This window comes from Phallusia mammillata, chromosome 2 (assembly GCF_965637545.1).
Source record: "Phallusia mammillata chromosome 2, kaPhaMamm4.hap1.1, whole genome shotgun sequence".
In the NCBI taxonomy this organism is placed as follows: Eukaryota; Metazoa; Chordata; class Ascidiacea; order Phlebobranchia; family Ascidiidae; genus Phallusia; species Phallusia mammillata.
The window spans coordinates 21,609,202-21,628,409 of NC_137253.1; the positions used below are offsets into that span (position 1 = coordinate 21,609,202).

Sequence of the window (19,208 nt, forward strand, 5' to 3'; positions counted from 1 at the left end):
TATTTGCTTATTATATAAAGCGCCTTAATATTCCGGGGTACCAATATTAGATGCGAAATGTCAAGTTGGGTTCAATGCATGCCCACGACTGCATAAAAATATTGATCTATGGTCGCATGTTGTGCATCCCTGGCCTAAAGTCTTTCTTGCATAAGTGATTATATCCATTAGTTTTGCCAAAAACCGGAAAATAAATGTGTGGTTGTTTACTGTGGATTACGATTTTTGTCCTAGGAATTTGCCCAACAACGGGGCGTCAGTCATCTTGTTTACATCACCGAAAAGGAGAGCGGAATGGCCACAGTAAAATCGTTGAACGGCGAAACGAACGGAAAGTCAAGCGATCGCAAAGTCCCTGTGCAACAGTTGTTGGACTATTTGAATAAGAAAATCGGACATGTGGACGACACTACCTCCATAAACAGCGTTGTGTAAGTATTTACTTCAAAGTAAGCTGCACACAGTGCACACTAGGGATGGGCCGGGCCGAGCCAGAACCCGATTACTCGGTACCGAGCATCGCTGTTTTTAATGCTCGGTGCTCGGCGCTCGGCCGAGCAGTTGCACAAACTGACCCGATCGTTAAATTTGCATATTCATGCCCTGCTAACATACGAAACTAGTGTTCTAAAGGGTGTCTATGAACAAAAACGAATGATATTTCAAATGTATTAGATAGTGGAAAAACGCGTACTTAAAGGGCATGTACAGCTTAATAAAACACCGCCGGTGACGGAAGAGACCTTGTAGAGCTAAAACGTAGAAAGGGGATTTTTTGTGACGTCATAATGCACCGAGCGTGCTCGGCCGAGCACCGAGCATTTTACTTTAATGCACGACCAAACAGAACATTTGCAGTTTTGGCACATCCCTAGTTCACACTGTTTTGACTTACAAGGTCTCATACGTGCTGCTGTACTACACAGCACTCCAGTTTGTCGGGAGTAACAGGCTGATAAACCAAACCTCACAAAGCCTGTTAAATACCCAAACTGGACATATGTACTGATGAGAACGTATAGGTTGTGCACTGTTTGAAACTTATCATGTATTGCCCCGACTGCAAAGTAGTTTTCTAAAATAAGGTATGTAAGTTTTTTGTTTGTCGCGTTACCTGTTTTTGTATTTGGCATGCTTACAAATAGCACGGCCACCATAAACTTGTGGATTTTAACGCCTTCACTACACACATATGCATAATTTAATACAGCATAAAAGTATTGTCAATACAAGAGCTGCCATCATTTATTGGACAACGCATGCTGCTACAAAGAATCACATTAGATTAAGAACAGCCGTTGCAATTGTGTTTTGTTTTGGTTTGTATCACCCAATTGGCAGCGCCATTTTGTACAACCGATATAACAACAGCAAATAAACATTTCTACTTGTAGCAAACCGTCCAGCACAGTTTACCCCACTGCATCAGACGCACAAGCATCTCAGAACAGTGCATCGCATCACGGAGGAACGCGGCAACTAAACCTCGAAGTTGTTGCCCCAGAGAAGTTGGCTTTCAATGTCCGCAGAAGGATTGACTACGAAATTCGGACCAAACTCTCATCACTGCCTTTGCTCTCTCATATCTCAAATAAAACTCGAGTGTGCGCATTTGCAGTAAGTTTGTTGGTATTTGCGGTGTTTCACATTAACTAATAAGGCCGTCTTTGTTCTTGTTTTCTGTCTATCAGCAGTAATTTACGCCAACGGCTGTGTTGTCCTTGAAACTTTTCTTTTATTGTGGCTATAAATGTGTAAATTCCTGAGCAGACTTAAAATGAAAAAACAACAACATTGCATCTTTTATTGTTGTTAATCCTAAAAAAACGCTTTTAGGTCGAGCTTCCCTCAAACGTTTTAAAGTCCATGGCGACTTCGTTGGATGTTCGAAACACGGAAGAAGAATTTAATACGTCTGTGGCCAAATTCACACAGGACAACCCGCGGTACAAAAAATATATTTCCAATATTGCCGAAAGGATATCGGAAGTCAGCTTTGCACAGCAGTAAGTCACAAAAAATAAAGTTGTTTTCTACACCTTTTGAAAAGTGTCCACATCGACGAAACGTTTAAACTGAGTATAGCTTACATGAAAACGATCATATTCTATTTTTTTTAGAATTCCGTTCGTAATCCTATACAGCTACAAAGACGATGGTTACTATCTGCTAGTGTAGCTGATGCAAAAAAACTACCATTGGTGCCTTTGCTTGCCTCCAAGCCGTTTCCAGATGTTGCAAACCTGCGGTGTTCCCACACAGTTGGAACTAACTTTATGTTGCAAGTTGCCTTATACATTTTATATCAACCACTGCTTTTGATCACAGCAGTCGTTCCTTCATACTTTTTTGCACTGTTGCTACCTTGTGTTTTACCAGTTTTTGCTTTGATTTGTGTAATGAGGATCATCTAAAAGTGTCTGTGTTTCTCGACTTTTGTCTTGGACCAAGCTCGTGGCGTGTATATTTTCTGCAATCCACTGTTGTATTGTCGTGCTTATTGTTTCCCAACCCTTGCGTTATTCACAAAACCCTTCGACAAAATGTAGCTGCAATACACCAAGACAGCTTGCGCGTTCCAAATATTTAATACTTCTGCTGGAGAAGTGCGGCGATAAATACAGCAACGAGCTGCGATACGTACAGCGGAAAAACAATGAATTTTAAAGGAAAAGGTTCATGGATAATCTTCGCAGGTGGAAAATTTGGCTGGAACCGAACGATTTCGGATGAGAGCTGTGCGCTTTGTAATTACTGTTGCTCGGTGACTGGACGGAGATTCGTCTTCAGGAACAAGACCAGGAATCGTTCTGCAATAAGTTAGTTGAGTTTATCTCGCTTGATAAAAGAAAAACTTAGCGCCACAATTGCACGATCATGATTGAACGCGCTGCAGCTACCATTTACCATTTGGGCCGGGTTAGGGCTTAGGTTTCTTCGAAAAAACGGGTCGGATTCGGGCCGGACTTTACACAAGTAGCCAGTTGCTGGACATGACCTAATGTCAAAAAGCACTAAAACGCCTTGTTAATGACCAATTGTCTATTGTTTTTGTTGTCTTGGTCTTTCCTGGTTCTATAAGCCTGTCAATCAAACTTTTGGGCCCAAACAGGCATTTCAAAAACGATTCGGGCCGGGTTTTGGGCTCCAATTTCAGGCCCGTTTACAACTCTGGGCGGAAGCGCTCCAGAGTGTGAGTTAAATATGACTGTTGGCAACTTTACTTAGTATAGGCAAGTTATACAAGAAAGTAACATAATAAGAATTCGAAGAAACAATAATTTACGTAGCTGTTTCATAGCAAAGACTTTGATAAGTGTTTTTACCTTTCTTCCTCGCAGAAGTCTGGTTGGCGGTTTGGCGCTGGTGTTTCACAAAGCGGGTTAACTTCTGCCGCGGGTTGTTCAGTTGCTGCAAAAGCTGTAGCGAACTTCGGAGTATGCTCGGAACTTCCTCCAGTCTTGTGAGTATCCGATGTGTTTGAAGACGGAAGGAAATTGCAAACAGGAAGTTTTTTAGCGTTCACAAATATCGTTTGCGAACGACGCAGTGGACGAGCTACAGGGACAAAAATAAAATTGTGGTTGCGACTTTTTTAAGCATGTGGCATGGACGCAAGTGGCGTAGAAAAATAATAGTATTGCAATTACAGTTGAAAAGAGCAAAACTTACGCTTCATGGGGGTTATCGTGGTCTTTTTGTGTCTGTGCTTTGCTCTCATTAAAGCTTGCCATAAGGTGACTCGTCCGCCATTACCATCTGAACTTTGTTCCTAGTAACCATAGGAAAATTAAGTATATTTTACGCCACACTTAATCACACAAATAGTTTCATCGCAGTAATAATTTCTGAAAAAAATAGCGTATTGGAAACAAGGTGACATACCTCAATACTGCTCTTGCTTTCTGTTGAAACAGAGGACAGAGTTTCGACGGGAGTCTGTTGGACACCCGCCGCTCGCCTTGCCAGTTTTTGCCTCAACAGGGTCAGTCTTCGATCGTGACATGCTAAGTTGAACGTGGTAAGACCCTGCTGTTCTGATGTGTCACTACTGGACCCATTCTTCGGCAACTTCGCACCGGGTTGGTCAACGTCTTGATATCTGTCACGCTCGCCTTTTGTTGTGCGATGTTCTTTTGGACTTTTTGTCGAAATTCCTGAGGATTGTGAACCATGGTCTGCGGCTTCCTGATTAGTGGATGTGTTTAGTTTTGACAAGCTGTAGAAAGAAAAAAAAATAATGTTCAATGCCCTGATGCAATACTGCCCTGATATAATTTGCAACTAAGCTTACCTGGTGAGTGGTTTCTGCGAATAAAGAAGAGCTTCAGAACCAAATCTTAGAGAACTATTGGACGTGGTGCTCGAGTGATCACGGTCAGCTTTTGAATTATTCGCTTGGGATTCGTTGTCATCCACAAACGACCATGGGGAGTTGATATCCTGCGCTGAGGTCGACGACGTAACAACCGTATCTGCATCGTCATCTATATCGCCGTGACGACGCACAAAATCAGCCAGCTGACGGGATAGTTTGGAGATTTCACTTTCCGGGTCAAACTTGACTGAGTTATTGCTGCTGAAAAACAAACACGCAAAACAATCAATATGCTGTCTTCAAATAGGTTTGTAGCATTACACAAAATGACGAACTCACATTGTTTTAGTCAGTTTCTCGGCGTTAGGCATCTCAAAATCATCCATATTGCTCATTGCGTCATCAATCAGTTCTGTCGCACGTTGACAAAGCTCACGAACTTGTAACTCAGCCTGTGTAAAAGTAACCGTGTCATAATACCTCATTACAAAGTATATGCCATACATTGTTCAAACCCTTCTCAGCTGACATATGAAAGTACTCACCTCTGACATGGCTGCTTCTCCCGACAAAGCGTACGCATCTGAAGCAGGAATTGACATCGAATCAGACCCCGGAGTTATTACGCCCCACGTGCTTCCCTCAACAAATCCCGAAGTGGTTCCATGAGATGAAACACCAACCTCAAGCGGACCAAGCTTTCGCTTTTCCAAACTACTTTCTGCCATGTAGAACTTTCGATCACTGACCGTTCGCACGGACTCGCGACTTGAAGATTGTTGCGAGTACGACGAAGTTTCAGCGTCCACCGTTTGGAACGCGCCCGGGACATTTCCACAAAACAGCGTTGCGACAATGATTTTCACACCATTGGATAGTTCTTGCCAGGTTGTATGAAGCATGTCACTGAAAAGCACGTACCGGTTTGTTGAAGGCGTAGCGCGCTGTGTTTTACTTTGTGTTAGGGTACTGGTTGACAATGTTTTCCCCTTTTTGCCTGCTTTAGTGTAAAGGTTGTCATCTTTGTTCTTTTTGCCTCGTTTTGTACAGCAGAGTTTTCGCTGAAACGAAGACACGATGAAACCCTTCATTATCACTCGCATCACGATGAACACGAAGCCGAAATAGAGAATGCTTAGCAGGATTCCAGATCGCTTCTTAGCTTCTTCCAGGTTCGACTTTCCTGTTACAGTCTTGGTAACTCCAGCTGACCAACTGGTGGTCCGCATTAATGCTTGGCTGGCAGTGGCGTGATAAAATAAAGTGGTGCCGAAAAAGAGATAACCAACCGCGCTAAGAATAAACAGAAATACGGCAAACAGAATATATACAGAGGAAGCGTCCGACTTGAATGATCCGCACAGAGCCGAAAGAGCCTTTGTAAACTTACTTCCTGATCCGTGCCACGAAACAATGAGATTAATGCACTGAACAACAACAAGAACTGTCCAGGCGGCCAAAAGTTGCCGAGATACAATTTCACTTGTCAAAATTGCTTGCAGAAACTCGTCATAGTTCCGTCCTGCATGTCCTGTAACTGTGAAATAATCGGCCGTTTGGAGTAAGTTCGCTCTCAAGATCGTCGAGGAAAGAAGATACAGAACGATTACGAGCCAAACAGCAAAGCTGAGAACTTTCATAAACACGTGAGTGGGTAGAAGTGAACGTTTGGACAATTCCTCTCTTTGCTCTTTGGACACAGCCATGTTAGTGATGATGATGATAAACTGCTTTACTGCACTCCATGCCACCCATACAACCAACACAGCGTGACAGAATGTAAGAGCGTTCCGAGCATTTGAGTTCGCTATTTCAAGGTTGACCGAATTTACTTGCAGTCGGTTGCGGTAAGGGTGAATTCCCCATGGAAATTCCGTGAAGGCTTCCACCGTAGTGTAATGTTTCGTCATCGTATTGTACACAAGCAAATCTATTTTCACTGCGTCACCAACAATAGTGACGTTCTCGAATGCCGATGGGTGAAGGAAATCGAGAAGCATGGTGTTTTTAATTTCATATTTCGTATTGGAAGCTGGGTGCTGATAAAATTTCGACACGTTTTGAGCACTAGGTTTGCAACTGGACATGTTTAAAATCTTTTTCATCCGTTCCGTCAAGTGATCGCATTTACTTGCCACATGGCGGCGATAAAGAGTCATTTTGACAGTGCCAAGCAACACAGAAGTCTCGTGATTCGCCGTTAAGTTTTCGTTTCTGTGTAGAAATGAACGTTGAAACCAGCTTTTCCATTCAGTGTGATTAGCGATATCAGGAAAATTTGACTGAGATGCATTGTAGGAGCAATTGCTAGAAAGCAGGTAGCCCTGAGCGAGGCAAAAACGGCCGTGAAACAAGTTGGTCACGTGACTCTTATGCCCATACCTTCCCTGATTTCCAGCGTCTTGTGAGATTGTGATTGCCACCAAAACTAAAGACAAAAAGAAAAGACCACACCAAGCGAGTAAGGCTCTCTTTGCGGCGGCAGATCGACGCATTTGTTTTGCTGTTTTGCGCAATGGATGGTTTTTGTTTCTCCATTTGCCTTTCTCGTCGTACGGCGGTAACATATTGCGAAGGTATCTGGAGCGACGTCGCTCCGAAAGGCGCATCTTCATTTCAGATTCTGTAATCGTGTCACTGTCAGCATCACTTACGACTCCATATTCGCCTGTAGATAGAGCAGACCGTTATAGTATTGACATTTTTCTACTTACATTGATGTACTTACTGTAATATTTGTAAGCGTAATCGTCCACCTGGGCGGAGTCTACAGTTGGAAAAAGTTCTTCGAGAGTGCTTTGCTCACTAGATCGGGATAAAAAGCTACGAAGAGTCGCTACAAATGTGGAAACAAATACAAACAGGATCTCGATAACCACAACGGTCCAGAACAGAGCAAAACACGATGTCTCAATCCATCGGTCAAAGTCCGTGTCCACGAGATATTTTTCAGCTCCATAGACCGTACACAAAGCGCAGATTAAAAGCGTTGCGACGTAATAAGCCCAGGCTATAAAGCTACATTGACGAGGCAGGGGTGCAGTTTTGGCTTGGTGTATTGGATCAAGTTTTTCACAAGGAACCAACTCAGGCCCGTCCATCGCAAATAGGGAAGGTTTGTCTGCCGAATCATCTGCTTCTTGTATTCTGTAAGATTGATGATACAGAAAAAATTGAATGCAGATGCACAAAGTGTAACATTGCATTGTTTGAATTTGTTCATTTTCAGGACAGCACTGGTGAGTTGTTGTTTTTTTGCGCTTGGTTAAAGAACACACATCGGCACAACTGCACTGGGAAAAAACAAGCAGGAAATAGCTGCGCAACGTTAAAACGTTATGTAGCGCAAAACAATGAAGGACTAAACGCGCTGCAATTACACCAGATTGGCAGGTTTACTGCACAAGTCAATGATCTTTTTTGTGTTGCAAACTGTGTAATTGTGAAATGCACACACTTGAGAAATATTTGTGAGAAACTTACTCGTCATTGTGCACCGCATCCTCAACGTAAATTGAAGGGACGCTCTTTCCAACTGAAATAAATGATTGGTCCAACACAGAATCGTGGTAATAGGTCGAATTTTCGCCATCTTTTTTCCCAGTTTGGGCGTGTCTCTCTGGAAACAAAAACGATTACAACGTTAATACTGTGCATTGGTAACATTATTTATAACTTACCGTTGTCACATCTTATATCAGTTGGACAGGTAGAAGCAGACGTATCATGCGCCATGCATCGAGCTATTTCCTCGTCATAAGAACTAACGCTCGTATCGAGACTTGTTACGCTACCGGGAAGGCCGGTAGTGCACTGGTCATTGATTTCTGTTCGCAGATTTAATGTATTTAATACAGTATTTAGATGCCTTATATTGCAATGCTTTACCGTTGTTAATGCTCTGCCTACTAGTTGTTGCCCATTCCTTACGTTGTAGCCAGTCGGTAACAAACTTATTAGGCATTTCTTGTTCCTCACTTAAAATCTCGTCCAGTTCTGCGAAATTGTGAGTGACCGTCGCCGTCTTATGCAGACCACCTGAATTTTAACATGCCGTCAATCAAAGCATGGTTTTGAGTAAATTTGATCCAGGTCGTCGTTCAAACTTACCGTGGCCGCTGTACAGATCTCTGCCGGATTTATTTGGTAAAGAAACTCGTGACATGTTGGTAGTTGGCGATATAGCGCTGTTACTCGTGCTGTCCTCCATCATTACAGATATACGATCGTCCTGTTTCGTGAATCTGAAATGTTTCATGGTTACTGCAGGCCCTCTTACGGATTACACTGAATAAACTGTAAACAATCACTATATGGTTACCTGAAAATCAGTTGAGCTGGAAGTAATATGGCCGACGAAGCTGCCCCAATGATAAAACCCCATAGCAGGTTTTCACCGCTAAAGCACGAAACATCTAAACGTAGAAGCGCAATGTAGTAGATAATCGCTCATCTTATAGAGTCATTTTTTTTAATTTACCGTATGCATACATGTCTGACTCTTCTAGGATAGTTTTGACAGATGCTAGAGTAAAGATCACCATACAAAGAGTCATAATGTGTACGATTCGCTGGGCTCTTGTCAGGACTCCCCAACGAGCACAAGCCAAGATGGAAATCATGCTAAAACAACAGAATTGGTCTTTCATTAAGTTGCTGATAAAATATCAAGCTCTAACACACCATAGAAAATAATGTTTAACTGCAACGCTTACCTGTGGTAATCGAGAATCATGTTCTTTGCGCGCATCGCAAGATGTCTCAGCACAGACGGTTTGCTTTCCATCGCTCTCAGTTCGCGACTGATTCGATTCGAACCACGATCCAGTGCCAACCACGTGTCACACGGGAAAAACCAACGCTCACCGGACGTGACGTCACGAACTATGACGTAGTCCAGGTGCCAACGGGGTCGCGGACCACTGTGGTCATGCCAGAAGCAAATCTTCCACAATGACCCAAGGTTCTTTTTGAAGGTCACGATAAACGTTTTGATAGAGCCTGTTAATAAAGTACAGTGGTAATTTTTTATTTCGAGATTTGTGATTTTGTAAAATGCATTGACCTGTTTTAAAAAAGCATGAGTTAGTTGGAGATCGTAAATTTGGGGAAAAAGAGTCGTACTCTGATGGAGCGCAAAGTTCGCGTGCCTCATATTTCCCATCCAGTCCATACATTAGCATGTTAACCATCGACGAAGTCCCACTTCCTGGCCAGTTTGCAGTGTGAACTGTCACTTCAAAAATCTGCACACGAAAGATAAAATGTAATGACTATAGCCTACTGAATTGTGAGATACTTTTGATAAGACTTTTGTATCAAAGTAAACGTCTATAAAAAGATAATGTGTGCCATATTCACCTGTTTATGGTCTGGCCTGTTGTCTTTGAGAACAATTGGGACTCTTCCACTAGCTCCCCTGTCGTCCGCTCCAAACATCCACTTCAACCAGCTTCCCAATCCTGGTGACCTCAAAGTTCCCGTTATTTCATCGTAATCTGAGTTCGTGTCCGGGCGACGCAAAACGAAGCGATGTATAGCAAGGAAAGTTAAAAAGAAACAAACAACTGCCACCACCACCTGAAAGTGTAATGCAGGGTATAGCATTAGTTACACATGGTAGGTTAACTTTAACAAAAAGAGTTTGCCTAGTTATATGACACATTTGTATGTTGGTATTTATTGTTATTGTCAATGTTATGAGATTAAATAATTTGTTTTGCGGGCAAAATGCGATTCATTGTATGGTTATTCAGCCCAGTATAACTTTGGTTGGCTGGGCACACAAAATTTTGGAGAAAAGCAGATCAATTTCTAAAGTTGAAGGCAAGTGTATATCAATTGAACAAAGTTGAAGACTTGTCACTTTCAAACAATAAAGAAACAACACAGTAACGTACAGTCAAACATGGAGAAAGTGCGGTGGGTTGCGTCATGAGGATAAAATCTCGCATCAGTAAAATCGTTTCGATGTTCTTAAACGAGCTTGAGTATGTAGAAAGATGAGTGGTCGAGCAAATAGTTTGTTCAAACGTTGAGGTATTCAATACCTAAAAACAACAACTTACTTTAAAACAGTCTTTCGACACATTGACAAAAATTTCTGATCTTACAGCACATTGCCTTTGAAAATACTATTTATAAAACAGAGAGAGTGTTTGTACTCAACAAGTATTAGCCCCTTTTGGACTTCACTTTTTTGTGTTTAGTGTATTGATGTTTTATTAATGTTTTATCCTATGTTTTTGTAGGAGCTAACAATGCCACTTATTATTTCATATTTTCAAATATCCATGTCTAATCATTAATTGATTTTGTTACTTGTAACCATTTTCAATTCTCATTTAATACAAGCATATGTTAAACTTTATTCAAGTTACCTTGCAGTCACTGTTGTTCCATACGTTGCGCTCGCTTGCCCAATGATAGCAATCAGATCCCCACACCCTAAGATTGTAAGGAATCACTGGAATGGTGGCGCGACGTCTCAGTTTGGTTTTCGGCATATCCGGATTAAATATAGTGACATAAAACCGTCCCGGTGCCAGCAAGGACCCCGGTTTTAGCATAAACTTGACACTGTGGTTTTTGCCTGCGGAAAAACGGATTATGCTTATCTTTCCAAACGCCTAAAAAGTAAGCGAATTTTTTTAACGCTGCATTTTTTAACTTGGCTATTGCAATTATTTGCGTACCAGTTTTGTCAGTTGTGCGAGACAATTTGGGCAATGTCGCTCTAGTGACAATCTGTGTGTCGTTTAGTGGATAGTCGGCAGCCAATGGGTGATCGGTTAGTGTGATGGCGACTGGAAAGGGTCTGGAAAACAAACAAATTGGACTTTTGCTTGATTCTAAACACAAGGGTCGCAAACTACTAGATAATTTACCTCTTTGAAGTTTCGTCAAGGTTCAAACTGATGTGCCACGTAATGCTGTCGACGTCATGCACATAGAAATCGTGTTGTGACAGTTTGTTTTGCATGACTTTGTTTGAAAATAATTGGGAAGTGTTTCTCTGCAAGAAAATACAAAAAAACTTTGCAGTGGCTTTGGGGTTTCGGGGCAAAACGCAGAAATGTTTTTGTACAAATATACCTTTTCCGTTCGTGTGGGTAAAACAATAGTAATTGGCTCCCGAAGATTTTTGACATGCACCTCTTCACTTTTTTCATCCATAACCCACATCGAAATAGCGCCATTGCTCATCTAAAACAATTTGTCAAGTTTTCACACAAATCCGTTGTTTCGGAAAAGACAATTTTTTGCATACCTCTGTTGAAACGTTCTTATCAGATCTATACGGAATTGTATTCGTGTACGCAATTGCAGTTTGAAACAATGTACGGTTCTTTTTGTATGATTCTGGGGGGAACTCTGCTTCCGCTGTTGCTTCTTCGTCTGAAATGCGGAAGGTAATGAAACATATTCCCAATATGCAATGTAGTTTTGATATACTAACCGGTATTGAAAGTTATTGACCGATTTGCCAATTGTACCAACATGTGCAGTTGATCAGAATGTGCTCGGCAAGGACCAAACATCATGGTTCTATATTTGACCCGATCTAAACACAACAATACAAGTTGAATAAAAACAACACACACAGAGAAAAACACACATGACTAAGTACATACAATTACAACAATTAATTTAAAATTAATTCTTAATCTTTCATTTTCATCACGGTCCTTTTGTCAATATCTCAAAGACTCGTGAAAGCATCATGTATATTAAAAAAAAAACAATAGCTGGTTTTCCCACTTCTCATAGCAAGATTAAATAGCTTGCCCTAAGGGACCGCATACCCTAGTCTGAGAACTGCTAGTTAAGACAATAACATCTTTCACTTACCTAAATAGAAGTCACGTAAGCTTTCCTCGACATTTGCAATGAGATTGTTGACATCACTTTCACCATTGAAACTTCTTCGCCGTCGATGTTCCTCCCCCGTTATTTCCCGTAACGTCGCATTGAATGAAATCATGTGACTGAGTGCCGACATCGCGTTTTTCATGATTTCATTTACAACACCAGACTTCGAGATTTCATCACCTGGCAAAAATAAAACTATTTTAACAACAAGTTACCGCTTTTTGAAGCGATTTGAAGAAAGATTCTATTAGTTTTTTGATTGCATAAACCAAGTCCTAATATTTTGGGCGATAAAAACACCATTAGCTCCATTAAGAGATTGCGCACTACCACTGCTTTTGAAGTCCCTTAGTAAACAAGAACACAGGCCTAAATGTGTTCTCTGTTAGGTTTTACTTGCTGCTGGGGTTTTACAATAATGATTCTTGAAACGTTTTGTTCTTTATAAACGTATTGGCCTGTCTCTTCTTGTAAAAGTACCAGCTTCTCACCGATTTGATTCCACACTGCCAATGTTCGGTTTCCTGGTAGTCGTGTTTCGTCGTTGGCCAACAGTTTGCTTCTAGCCAGGACACCGGATAGCAGATTAGCAGCATGAATTACTGCGTTGTCGTCCATAAAATCCCGATACTTTAAAATTCGCGATAACGCCTCGAGCATGTCGCAACTTGCAGTCATACGAAGACAGCGGAAGTTGGAAAGAGCATTCACCAAGTTGCTGGTCACTTCTTTAACTATGTTTCTATATTTTATTGAAGACTCACTTAGCTGTTGAAGCTTCGCAACCTTTAAAAGAATAACGAAATTTCGATCAGGCAATTTTTTTAGATATCTATTTTAGTTGTTAAGGTAATAAACAATAAAAATACTTACTTCTGGCATTAAATCTAGTATTACATTGATAAGACCAAGTATAGCGTTATCATCATCGCGTAACATCAGGTGATAAAGTTGACTTGTGTTTCCAACAGCCAGAAGATACCTGATCAAAAGTAACGACATTTGGTTGAATGTTTTCGCAAAGATTTATTTAGGTATAGGCTACGATTGTTACTCACACTTGATGCAAGTCCAGCCTATCCCGTAAATCCAAAAACTTTGTACTGGTTATGTTGGCCGGAAAGGAACACACTTTGGTTGAAACTCCCGCACTGTTGTACACAGTAACGTGAACGTACACTAAAATTCGGTAGACAAAAGACAGTAAAATATGGACCTTGAATGGTCATTAAGTACAATCAGCAAGGTTTATACCTTCTTCATCCGACTCCGGCAATGTGAAAGACCTCTCGTAATTTGACCCAAAATATAACGTCCTCTTTTTGCCGTGCGGTCCCAGACTGTACTTAATTTCATAGTTTATAGTTTTGTCCTAAATTTAAAACAAGTTGTTTGTTTTCTGCCGCCCAATCATTCTTTGGAACACGATTAACTTAAGGTTGACTGTTATATAAAATTAAACTTTGCCTTACCATTGTGGTTGGGTCAGATGTTTTACGGCCAACATTTTTCCAACCCATGCAGTGAACGTGGTGAGTATTTTTCCCATCATTTTTCGCCACGACACTGCAGCTTCCCATACTCGGACCTCTGATCACGTGGACATAGTAAGTGCTGCTTCCTCGTTTTAAAACTTCACCTGATTCTGCGCAAAACACCGATAATTCAGAGCTGTTGTGATGTGTTAAATGTTTGAAATGATTGTTTACCTGAACGATGAGTAACGTCGGCTGTTATAGCATATGTTCTTCCTTCTAGAAACTTGTTGCTTCTAAGCACGATCACTTTCCCGCTGTTTTCATTACCAGATACATTAGGAACCCGCGCCATTTCATCAAAATCCCTTTTCTCACTGACATAATCCTACACACCAGTATTGGTATTAAACATGAGGAAATGCAAAATGCTAACATGTACAACAGAGCATATGTGATGTGGCCAAAATTTATATCAATTAATCTAAAGTGTTTATTAAAGATCTATTTACCGATACGCCCATTTATTTAGTCTACACGCCTCGCCAGATCCTAAACGAAAAACTATTTTTTTGCATTAAATCCATGCAATTTTACTTCAGTATTACAATACCTGATAATGCATGTCCAAAGGAAGATTGTTCATTGCACTCGCGCTCATAAGTTTGTCGGGTGCAGGGTTACGAGCAGTACTTAATCCAGTCATAGGTGAGTGTCGTCCACTATTACGAAACATATCTAAGCTCAACCCCACCCCTCCAGTGAAAACCGGAGCTCCTGAAGTCCTCAATCGGTCGGTGTTAAATCCTAAGCAAAGTGGTTGCTTAAATTTCTTCTATTCGACACAATTTTACGCGTGCAAAATTGACTCAAAAAGGACCAGATATCGAAGTATTATAATGTATACTGTATTGCTTTAATTTAAATCCTAAAATGCTTACCGAATATACCATTTTGGATTGTTCTACCGCCAGTTGTGTGTTCATCGGGATCAGATTCTCTTGGAGATGGTCCTGCTTGTCTTCTATCTTCATACATACCTATACCGAACTAACTGTTTAATATTGCCGTTTTTTACGCCTTTTGCTATAAGTTGTCGGAGTACACTCACCAAACGGCATTGCGTTGTAAAGTTGTGCAAGATCGTTTCCATAGGCTTGATAGCTGCCATAAGGATCTTGAAAACTATCTTGGTCGAATGAGGCATCAGGAAAATCTTTACAAGAACAAATGTTAAAATTTCCATATAGTTATAACAAGGTTTACAATAGTGAACAACACAACCTTGGCCTAGATCCTCCCACGAAGAACTAATGGCCATACTTGGATTGAGATTTATTCCGTCATCTTGCTGAAATCCGTTTCCGGTCAATTCGCGTCCATTAAACTCGTGAGATGGAAGAACTCCAGTAAAATTTTCGTCGTCTGTAAACAGTTTCGTCGGACTTAACATACACGGCAGATAGCACAATGCCTAAATTCAACAACAAAACTCACGATGCTCTGGTTTGTTCTGTGGACCACTTGACTGGTTTAGAAAGGCTTCATTCACATCCGACAATGACAGTGACTCTGACAGAAAATTACATTCCATAAAGCTTAAATGAAATTGAAAACAGAAATAGTTGCTTACCATTGCTTGTCGAATTAGATAACCATGGAAGCCATCCTTTGCCACTGGGGGGTACACAGTCAGATGACTCTAAGGAAGAAAATTCAAAACAAATTACGAAATTTGGAATTCATGAGCTTTACCCGACTCGATTAGTTACACTGAAAACACTACTTTTGTCATACCATTTCGTATCACGTCAGCTCCGTCGTCAACCAAACTGATGGTCCATGAGTATTTCACGGTTCCGCCCTTGCAGTTATGGCATTCAGCAAATATTAACGTTTCTCGTTGGGGGTTAATTGAAGATTGCTGGCAGCTAGGACATCGGATTCCCACACTAAGATACATTAATGTTACTTAACGGAACTTGGATCTTCATGCAAAACACGAACACTTACTTAGCAACATCGTCTTCACTGGTCGTCTTGACAACAAGAGTTGCGTAATTGGGTAATCTTCCATCTTTGCTTATATTTACCTAAGAAAAAGAAAAGTTTGCTATACATTTGTTGCAACATATCAGTTATGCGTTGCAGGAAATTTACCACAAAAACAAAAGTATCCGATTCTTCGCTTAGATAACGACCAGGGATATTTAGCACGCTTTGGTTAAATAAAATTCCTTTGGGAAAATCTGATGCAATCCGCTGCATCGGTGTTGCCACTGGTTGAAACGCTCTTTCACTAGGTTGATTGGTAAGATCACGGAAGCACGACTTTCCACGCGAATGTAGAACGTGACATTCCCACGAAAATCTAAAAATATCAACGACCGCAAAAATAAATATTTTTCCACAACAAGTAGAAGGCTTTTAGTCCAGAATTTGCATTTCAGGCTGTCTGTTGATTGAAACATTTTATGGTTTTACTTGCAAAAAATATTAACCACTTTTACTTGAAATTTGTTTGCTGGGGGTAGTCAGGATCGAAGCTTCCAGAAGCGTCAATGTTGAGATCCTGTTGACGTGATATTTTTCTCTCTGTTCCGCCATCGATGACCGCCACCAATTTTGCTGGTTCAACTCGGACAAGAGAGTTCGCAGTTGCAAAAAGCACAGTACCCACGAGCGTTGCCTGTTCAACATAAATAAATCGCAAATAGGACAAAAATCAGACTAAAATTATGAAAGGGTGGCAAAAGATAAATCAAGGATTATGATTGTTTTTTGTGCACAAAACAACATGTTGGTTCAGAAACTTACGTTAAATGATATTTCATATATTCCGTAATCTAACAAGCCAGGGGGAAGGTGCAGAATCTGTTCAGTGCTGTTGTATATCGGATTCGAGTATGTAAGCGACGTCCATCTTCGCCTGACTTTCCACAAGTACTCGATCGATTTAACTTGAGGACAATCAAAATCAACAGATGCTTCAACGTACAAATGTTGCGAACGCGACTAGAAAGCAAATATAATTAGAAATGTCTTTAAGCATAGCAACGATGCAAAGGGTATGCAACAAGTACAAAAAAAACAGCAAAAAAGTCAGGTCAGACCAACCCTTTTTAAAGGAATCATTGCAGTTAACAACAAGGGGCTTACTGTTTGGGACGGAATTGTAGAAAGTGTTGCATCGGGGAGTGGACACTCCGCTTGAGTGACAAAAACTTTCCACTGTTCTGTGAGATTCTTCAGAGAATTCCATACAGAAAGCGTCACAGTATAAATCCCAGTGCTACAAACAGAAAAAATCTCTTACTAATCGTTTTATTGACGAGTGAATAGGTTAATTAAACGATGTTAATCTTATGCAAACTCTTACCTTGTGTAAACGTGTTCAGTGGATGACTTGTTCAAAACTTCTGTGCCATCGCCGAAAGTCCAACGTCTGCTTGCATCCGGAACTTTGGCAAACATATTGTACAATGCAGACTCCACCCTGTACATCAAAAAAGTTCAAAATACAATCGCTATTGATTCCACGAAAACGGCGTAAACACTGAATTTTAAAACGGCGTAAACACTGAAATTAACTTACGTGAACGTTTTACCAGCTTGAACAGCCTTTGGGGCTTTTATGTAGAAAGGTTCGATAAGGTCGAGTAATGTGATGTTGCATGAGTTCGATGTGACGTCGTTGAGGTTATTGCTCACGGTGACTTGTACGAGGTACCTTCAGGCAAATGTGGTAAAAAGAGGCGTTACACAAAGATAACGCTAGTGTACATTGAAAACACCAAACGAAAAACAGTTTTAAGTGCCGTATTTAATTAGTTCGCAAAGCGGTTCCGATACTTATTGACCAATACGTTTTTAGTCGCCATTTTAATTTTCAAAGCAAAAATGCTTGTATAGCTAAAGTTCGAATAATTAGACGCCAATATTTTTGAGTGGATAAATGTGCTCAATATTGATAGTTTAACATATGAAGTACTGAAAACGAGAAATAATAATTAAGCATGATCCTACCTGCCAGATTCAGTAAAGGTGTTAGTGGCGTCAGGTTTGTTATAGAAAACTTTGTGAATAGTTAGATTGCGTTCAACGTTTACGAAACTCCAATTGTATTTCCAGCCTGCGTTAGGTGGAGATGCATCGACGTTTATCCTCATCCATTCATTGGTGGAGAACACCTTCTCTGTTAGGGCTAAAGTTGCGCCTATAGAACAAATATGCAAGTTTTAAATCCACAAAATGATATTTTCTGCACATGATAAAAAAGTAGTTAACACACTTACTGTGTAAACGTTCTTGGACTAAAACACGCGTTGGTAATGTTGTCTTTCCAATTCTGTTGTATGCCTCCACATGGATTGTGAAACTTCCTTTGTACCGATAAGTGTGTTGATTCATAATGTAGCCTTCAAACAAAAAAGCCACATGTATATAACTTTACCGAAACAAATCCTGGTAAATTTATTCTGGGAATCTTTCCCTATTCTATTGCCATTGTCGCCACGATTTCCACCTTTCATTTTATAAATCACAAGTTCGGGAAATATTTCCAGGCTGAAATCAGTGTTGGCACTGACTGTGTTGTAAAAACAAATTAATTTCGCTAAAAAGCATCTTTAGTGTCTTATTCAATAGAACCAATCCCAAAAAAGAACATACCAGCATCGTAATACGTCTTATGCGCTTCCACCATTTTCCAATTGACTGTAAGTAGCTGTTCAGGAATTCGCTTAATTAACTCGATGTTAATTGGGCTGTCTCGTTCCACCACATAAAAACTTTTTGGAAGATAAACCGAAGGAAGCGATTCGGCGTAAAAAAGAAATGGTAAAAAGGTTCTTGTCGAAGCCACTTCATGCATTTCGTCGTGATCGTCCACAGTAAAAGCTGACACCGATATGTTGTAAGCACCCTCACCTAATAACCGGCGGAGGTTTGATTGTAAATCGGATAGTAACTCAGTTAACTTATACACATTATAAGGACACAATAGCAAAAGTGCCAAAACTAAATTTACAATTTCGAACTCGTAACACAGATAACCGCTTATATTGGCATGACATATTGCTCAAACGTTAAATTACTATTCACATGGACTAACAGATTTATCTTAATATGAACCGGTTGTTAAATACATTTTAATTCCACATACTCCAAAAGTTTGTGACTTTACATTTGAGTAGCATTATACTTTAATTAAATATTGGTTGAACAGAACTTTTTACGGCGATACTTACGTCTAAAAACATATTCCAAACTTGCAATATTGTTGATATGTGTGGGATCAGATCCGTTGCTAGTAGTATTAGCTTCTATCAGATCTACGAAATTCGAGCCAGCAAAGGTGTTTCGAATTTGAAACCGGAATGTCACGTTGTGCCCGTTGCTATGAGCCGTTAGCAACACCGGTGCGCATGCATATGCTTGACCATCAACAGTAAATCTAAGTGGGCGCATTTCACATTTTTTTACCGGTCTGAAAGTAAAATAAAGTGTAAATCAGTATTTGATAGCATGTTTTTTTGTTTTTT

General features: G+C 40.5%; 2 protein-coding genes across 4 annotated transcripts in view; one reads left to right on the forward strand and one right to left on the reverse strand.

Annotated features, from left to right (window-relative positions):
* LOC145215086 (eIF-2-alpha kinase GCN2-like) overlaps nt 1-2,572 on the forward strand; it is an 18,598-nt gene extending 16,026 nt beyond the window's left edge. For both annotated transcript variants that reach the window (XM_080083737.1, XM_080083738.1), the window contains exons 30-33: nt 235-431; nt 1,395-1,617; nt 1,837-2,006; nt 2,121-2,572. In XM_080083737.1, coding sequence (XP_079939863.1) covers nt 235-431; nt 1,395-1,617; nt 1,837-2,006; nt 2,121-2,178 — 648 coding nt within the window. In that variant the 3' untranslated portion in view covers nt 2,179-2,572. The remainder of the gene's footprint in view (nt 1-234; nt 432-1,394; nt 1,618-1,836; nt 2,007-2,120) is intronic.
* Nucleotides 2,570-19,208, reverse strand: part of LOC145215085 (uncharacterized) — a 26,015-nt gene continuing 9,376 nt past the window's right edge. For both annotated transcript variants that reach the window (XM_080083734.1, XM_080083735.1), the window contains 49 exons: nt 18,915-19,153; nt 18,337-18,594; nt 17,961-18,083; nt 17,692-17,881; nt 17,261-17,395; nt 17,045-17,161; nt 16,825-16,957; nt 16,483-16,680; nt 16,176-16,354; nt 15,826-16,036; nt 15,679-15,758; nt 15,463-15,617; nt 15,299-15,367; nt 15,163-15,237; nt 14,950-15,090; nt 14,777-14,881; nt 14,607-14,705; nt 14,279-14,472; nt 13,900-14,053; nt 13,663-13,835; nt 13,445-13,562; nt 13,249-13,369; nt 13,064-13,172; nt 12,682-12,976; nt 12,170-12,370; nt 11,778-11,882; nt 11,589-11,716; nt 11,414-11,524; nt 11,206-11,333; nt 11,014-11,135; nt 10,699-10,910; nt 10,219-10,368; nt 9,680-9,898; nt 9,384-9,564; nt 9,034-9,319; nt 8,799-8,941; nt 8,640-8,733; nt 8,429-8,562; nt 8,207-8,356; nt 7,999-8,145; nt 7,802-7,937; nt 7,047-7,465; nt 4,864-6,986; nt 4,658-4,770; nt 4,295-4,579; nt 3,886-4,219; nt 3,673-3,772; nt 3,327-3,558; nt 2,570-2,810 (listed from right to left, as the gene is read on the reverse strand). In XM_080083734.1, the coding sequence (XP_079939860.1) occupies nt 2,678-2,810; nt 3,327-3,558; nt 3,673-3,772; nt 3,886-4,219; nt 4,295-4,579; nt 4,658-4,770; nt 4,864-6,986; nt 7,047-7,465; nt 7,802-7,937; nt 7,999-8,145; nt 8,207-8,356; nt 8,429-8,562; nt 8,640-8,733; nt 8,799-8,941; nt 9,034-9,319; nt 9,384-9,564; nt 9,680-9,898; nt 10,219-10,368; nt 10,699-10,910; nt 11,014-11,135; nt 11,206-11,333; nt 11,414-11,524; nt 11,589-11,716; nt 11,778-11,882; nt 12,170-12,370; nt 12,682-12,976; nt 13,064-13,172; nt 13,249-13,369; nt 13,445-13,562; nt 13,663-13,835; nt 13,900-14,053; nt 14,279-14,472; nt 14,607-14,705; nt 14,777-14,881; nt 14,950-15,090; nt 15,163-15,237; nt 15,299-15,367; nt 15,463-15,617; nt 15,679-15,758; nt 15,826-16,036; nt 16,176-16,354; nt 16,483-16,680; nt 16,825-16,957; nt 17,045-17,161; nt 17,261-17,395; nt 17,692-17,881; nt 17,961-18,083; nt 18,337-18,594; nt 18,915-19,153 (10,057 nt within the window). In that variant the 3' untranslated portion in view covers nt 2,570-2,677. The remainder of the gene's footprint in view (nt 2,811-3,326; nt 3,559-3,672; nt 3,773-3,885; nt 4,220-4,294; nt 4,580-4,657; nt 4,771-4,863; nt 6,987-7,046; nt 7,466-7,801; nt 7,938-7,998; nt 8,146-8,206; nt 8,357-8,428; nt 8,563-8,639; nt 8,734-8,798; nt 8,942-9,033; nt 9,320-9,383; nt 9,565-9,679; nt 9,899-10,218; nt 10,369-10,698; nt 10,911-11,013; nt 11,136-11,205; nt 11,334-11,413; nt 11,525-11,588; nt 11,717-11,777; nt 11,883-12,169; nt 12,371-12,681; nt 12,977-13,063; nt 13,173-13,248; nt 13,370-13,444; nt 13,563-13,662; nt 13,836-13,899; nt 14,054-14,278; nt 14,473-14,606; nt 14,706-14,776; nt 14,882-14,949; nt 15,091-15,162; nt 15,238-15,298; nt 15,368-15,462; nt 15,618-15,678; nt 15,759-15,825; nt 16,037-16,175; nt 16,355-16,482; nt 16,681-16,824; nt 16,958-17,044; nt 17,162-17,260; nt 17,396-17,691; nt 17,882-17,960; nt 18,084-18,336; nt 18,595-18,914; nt 19,154-19,208) is intronic.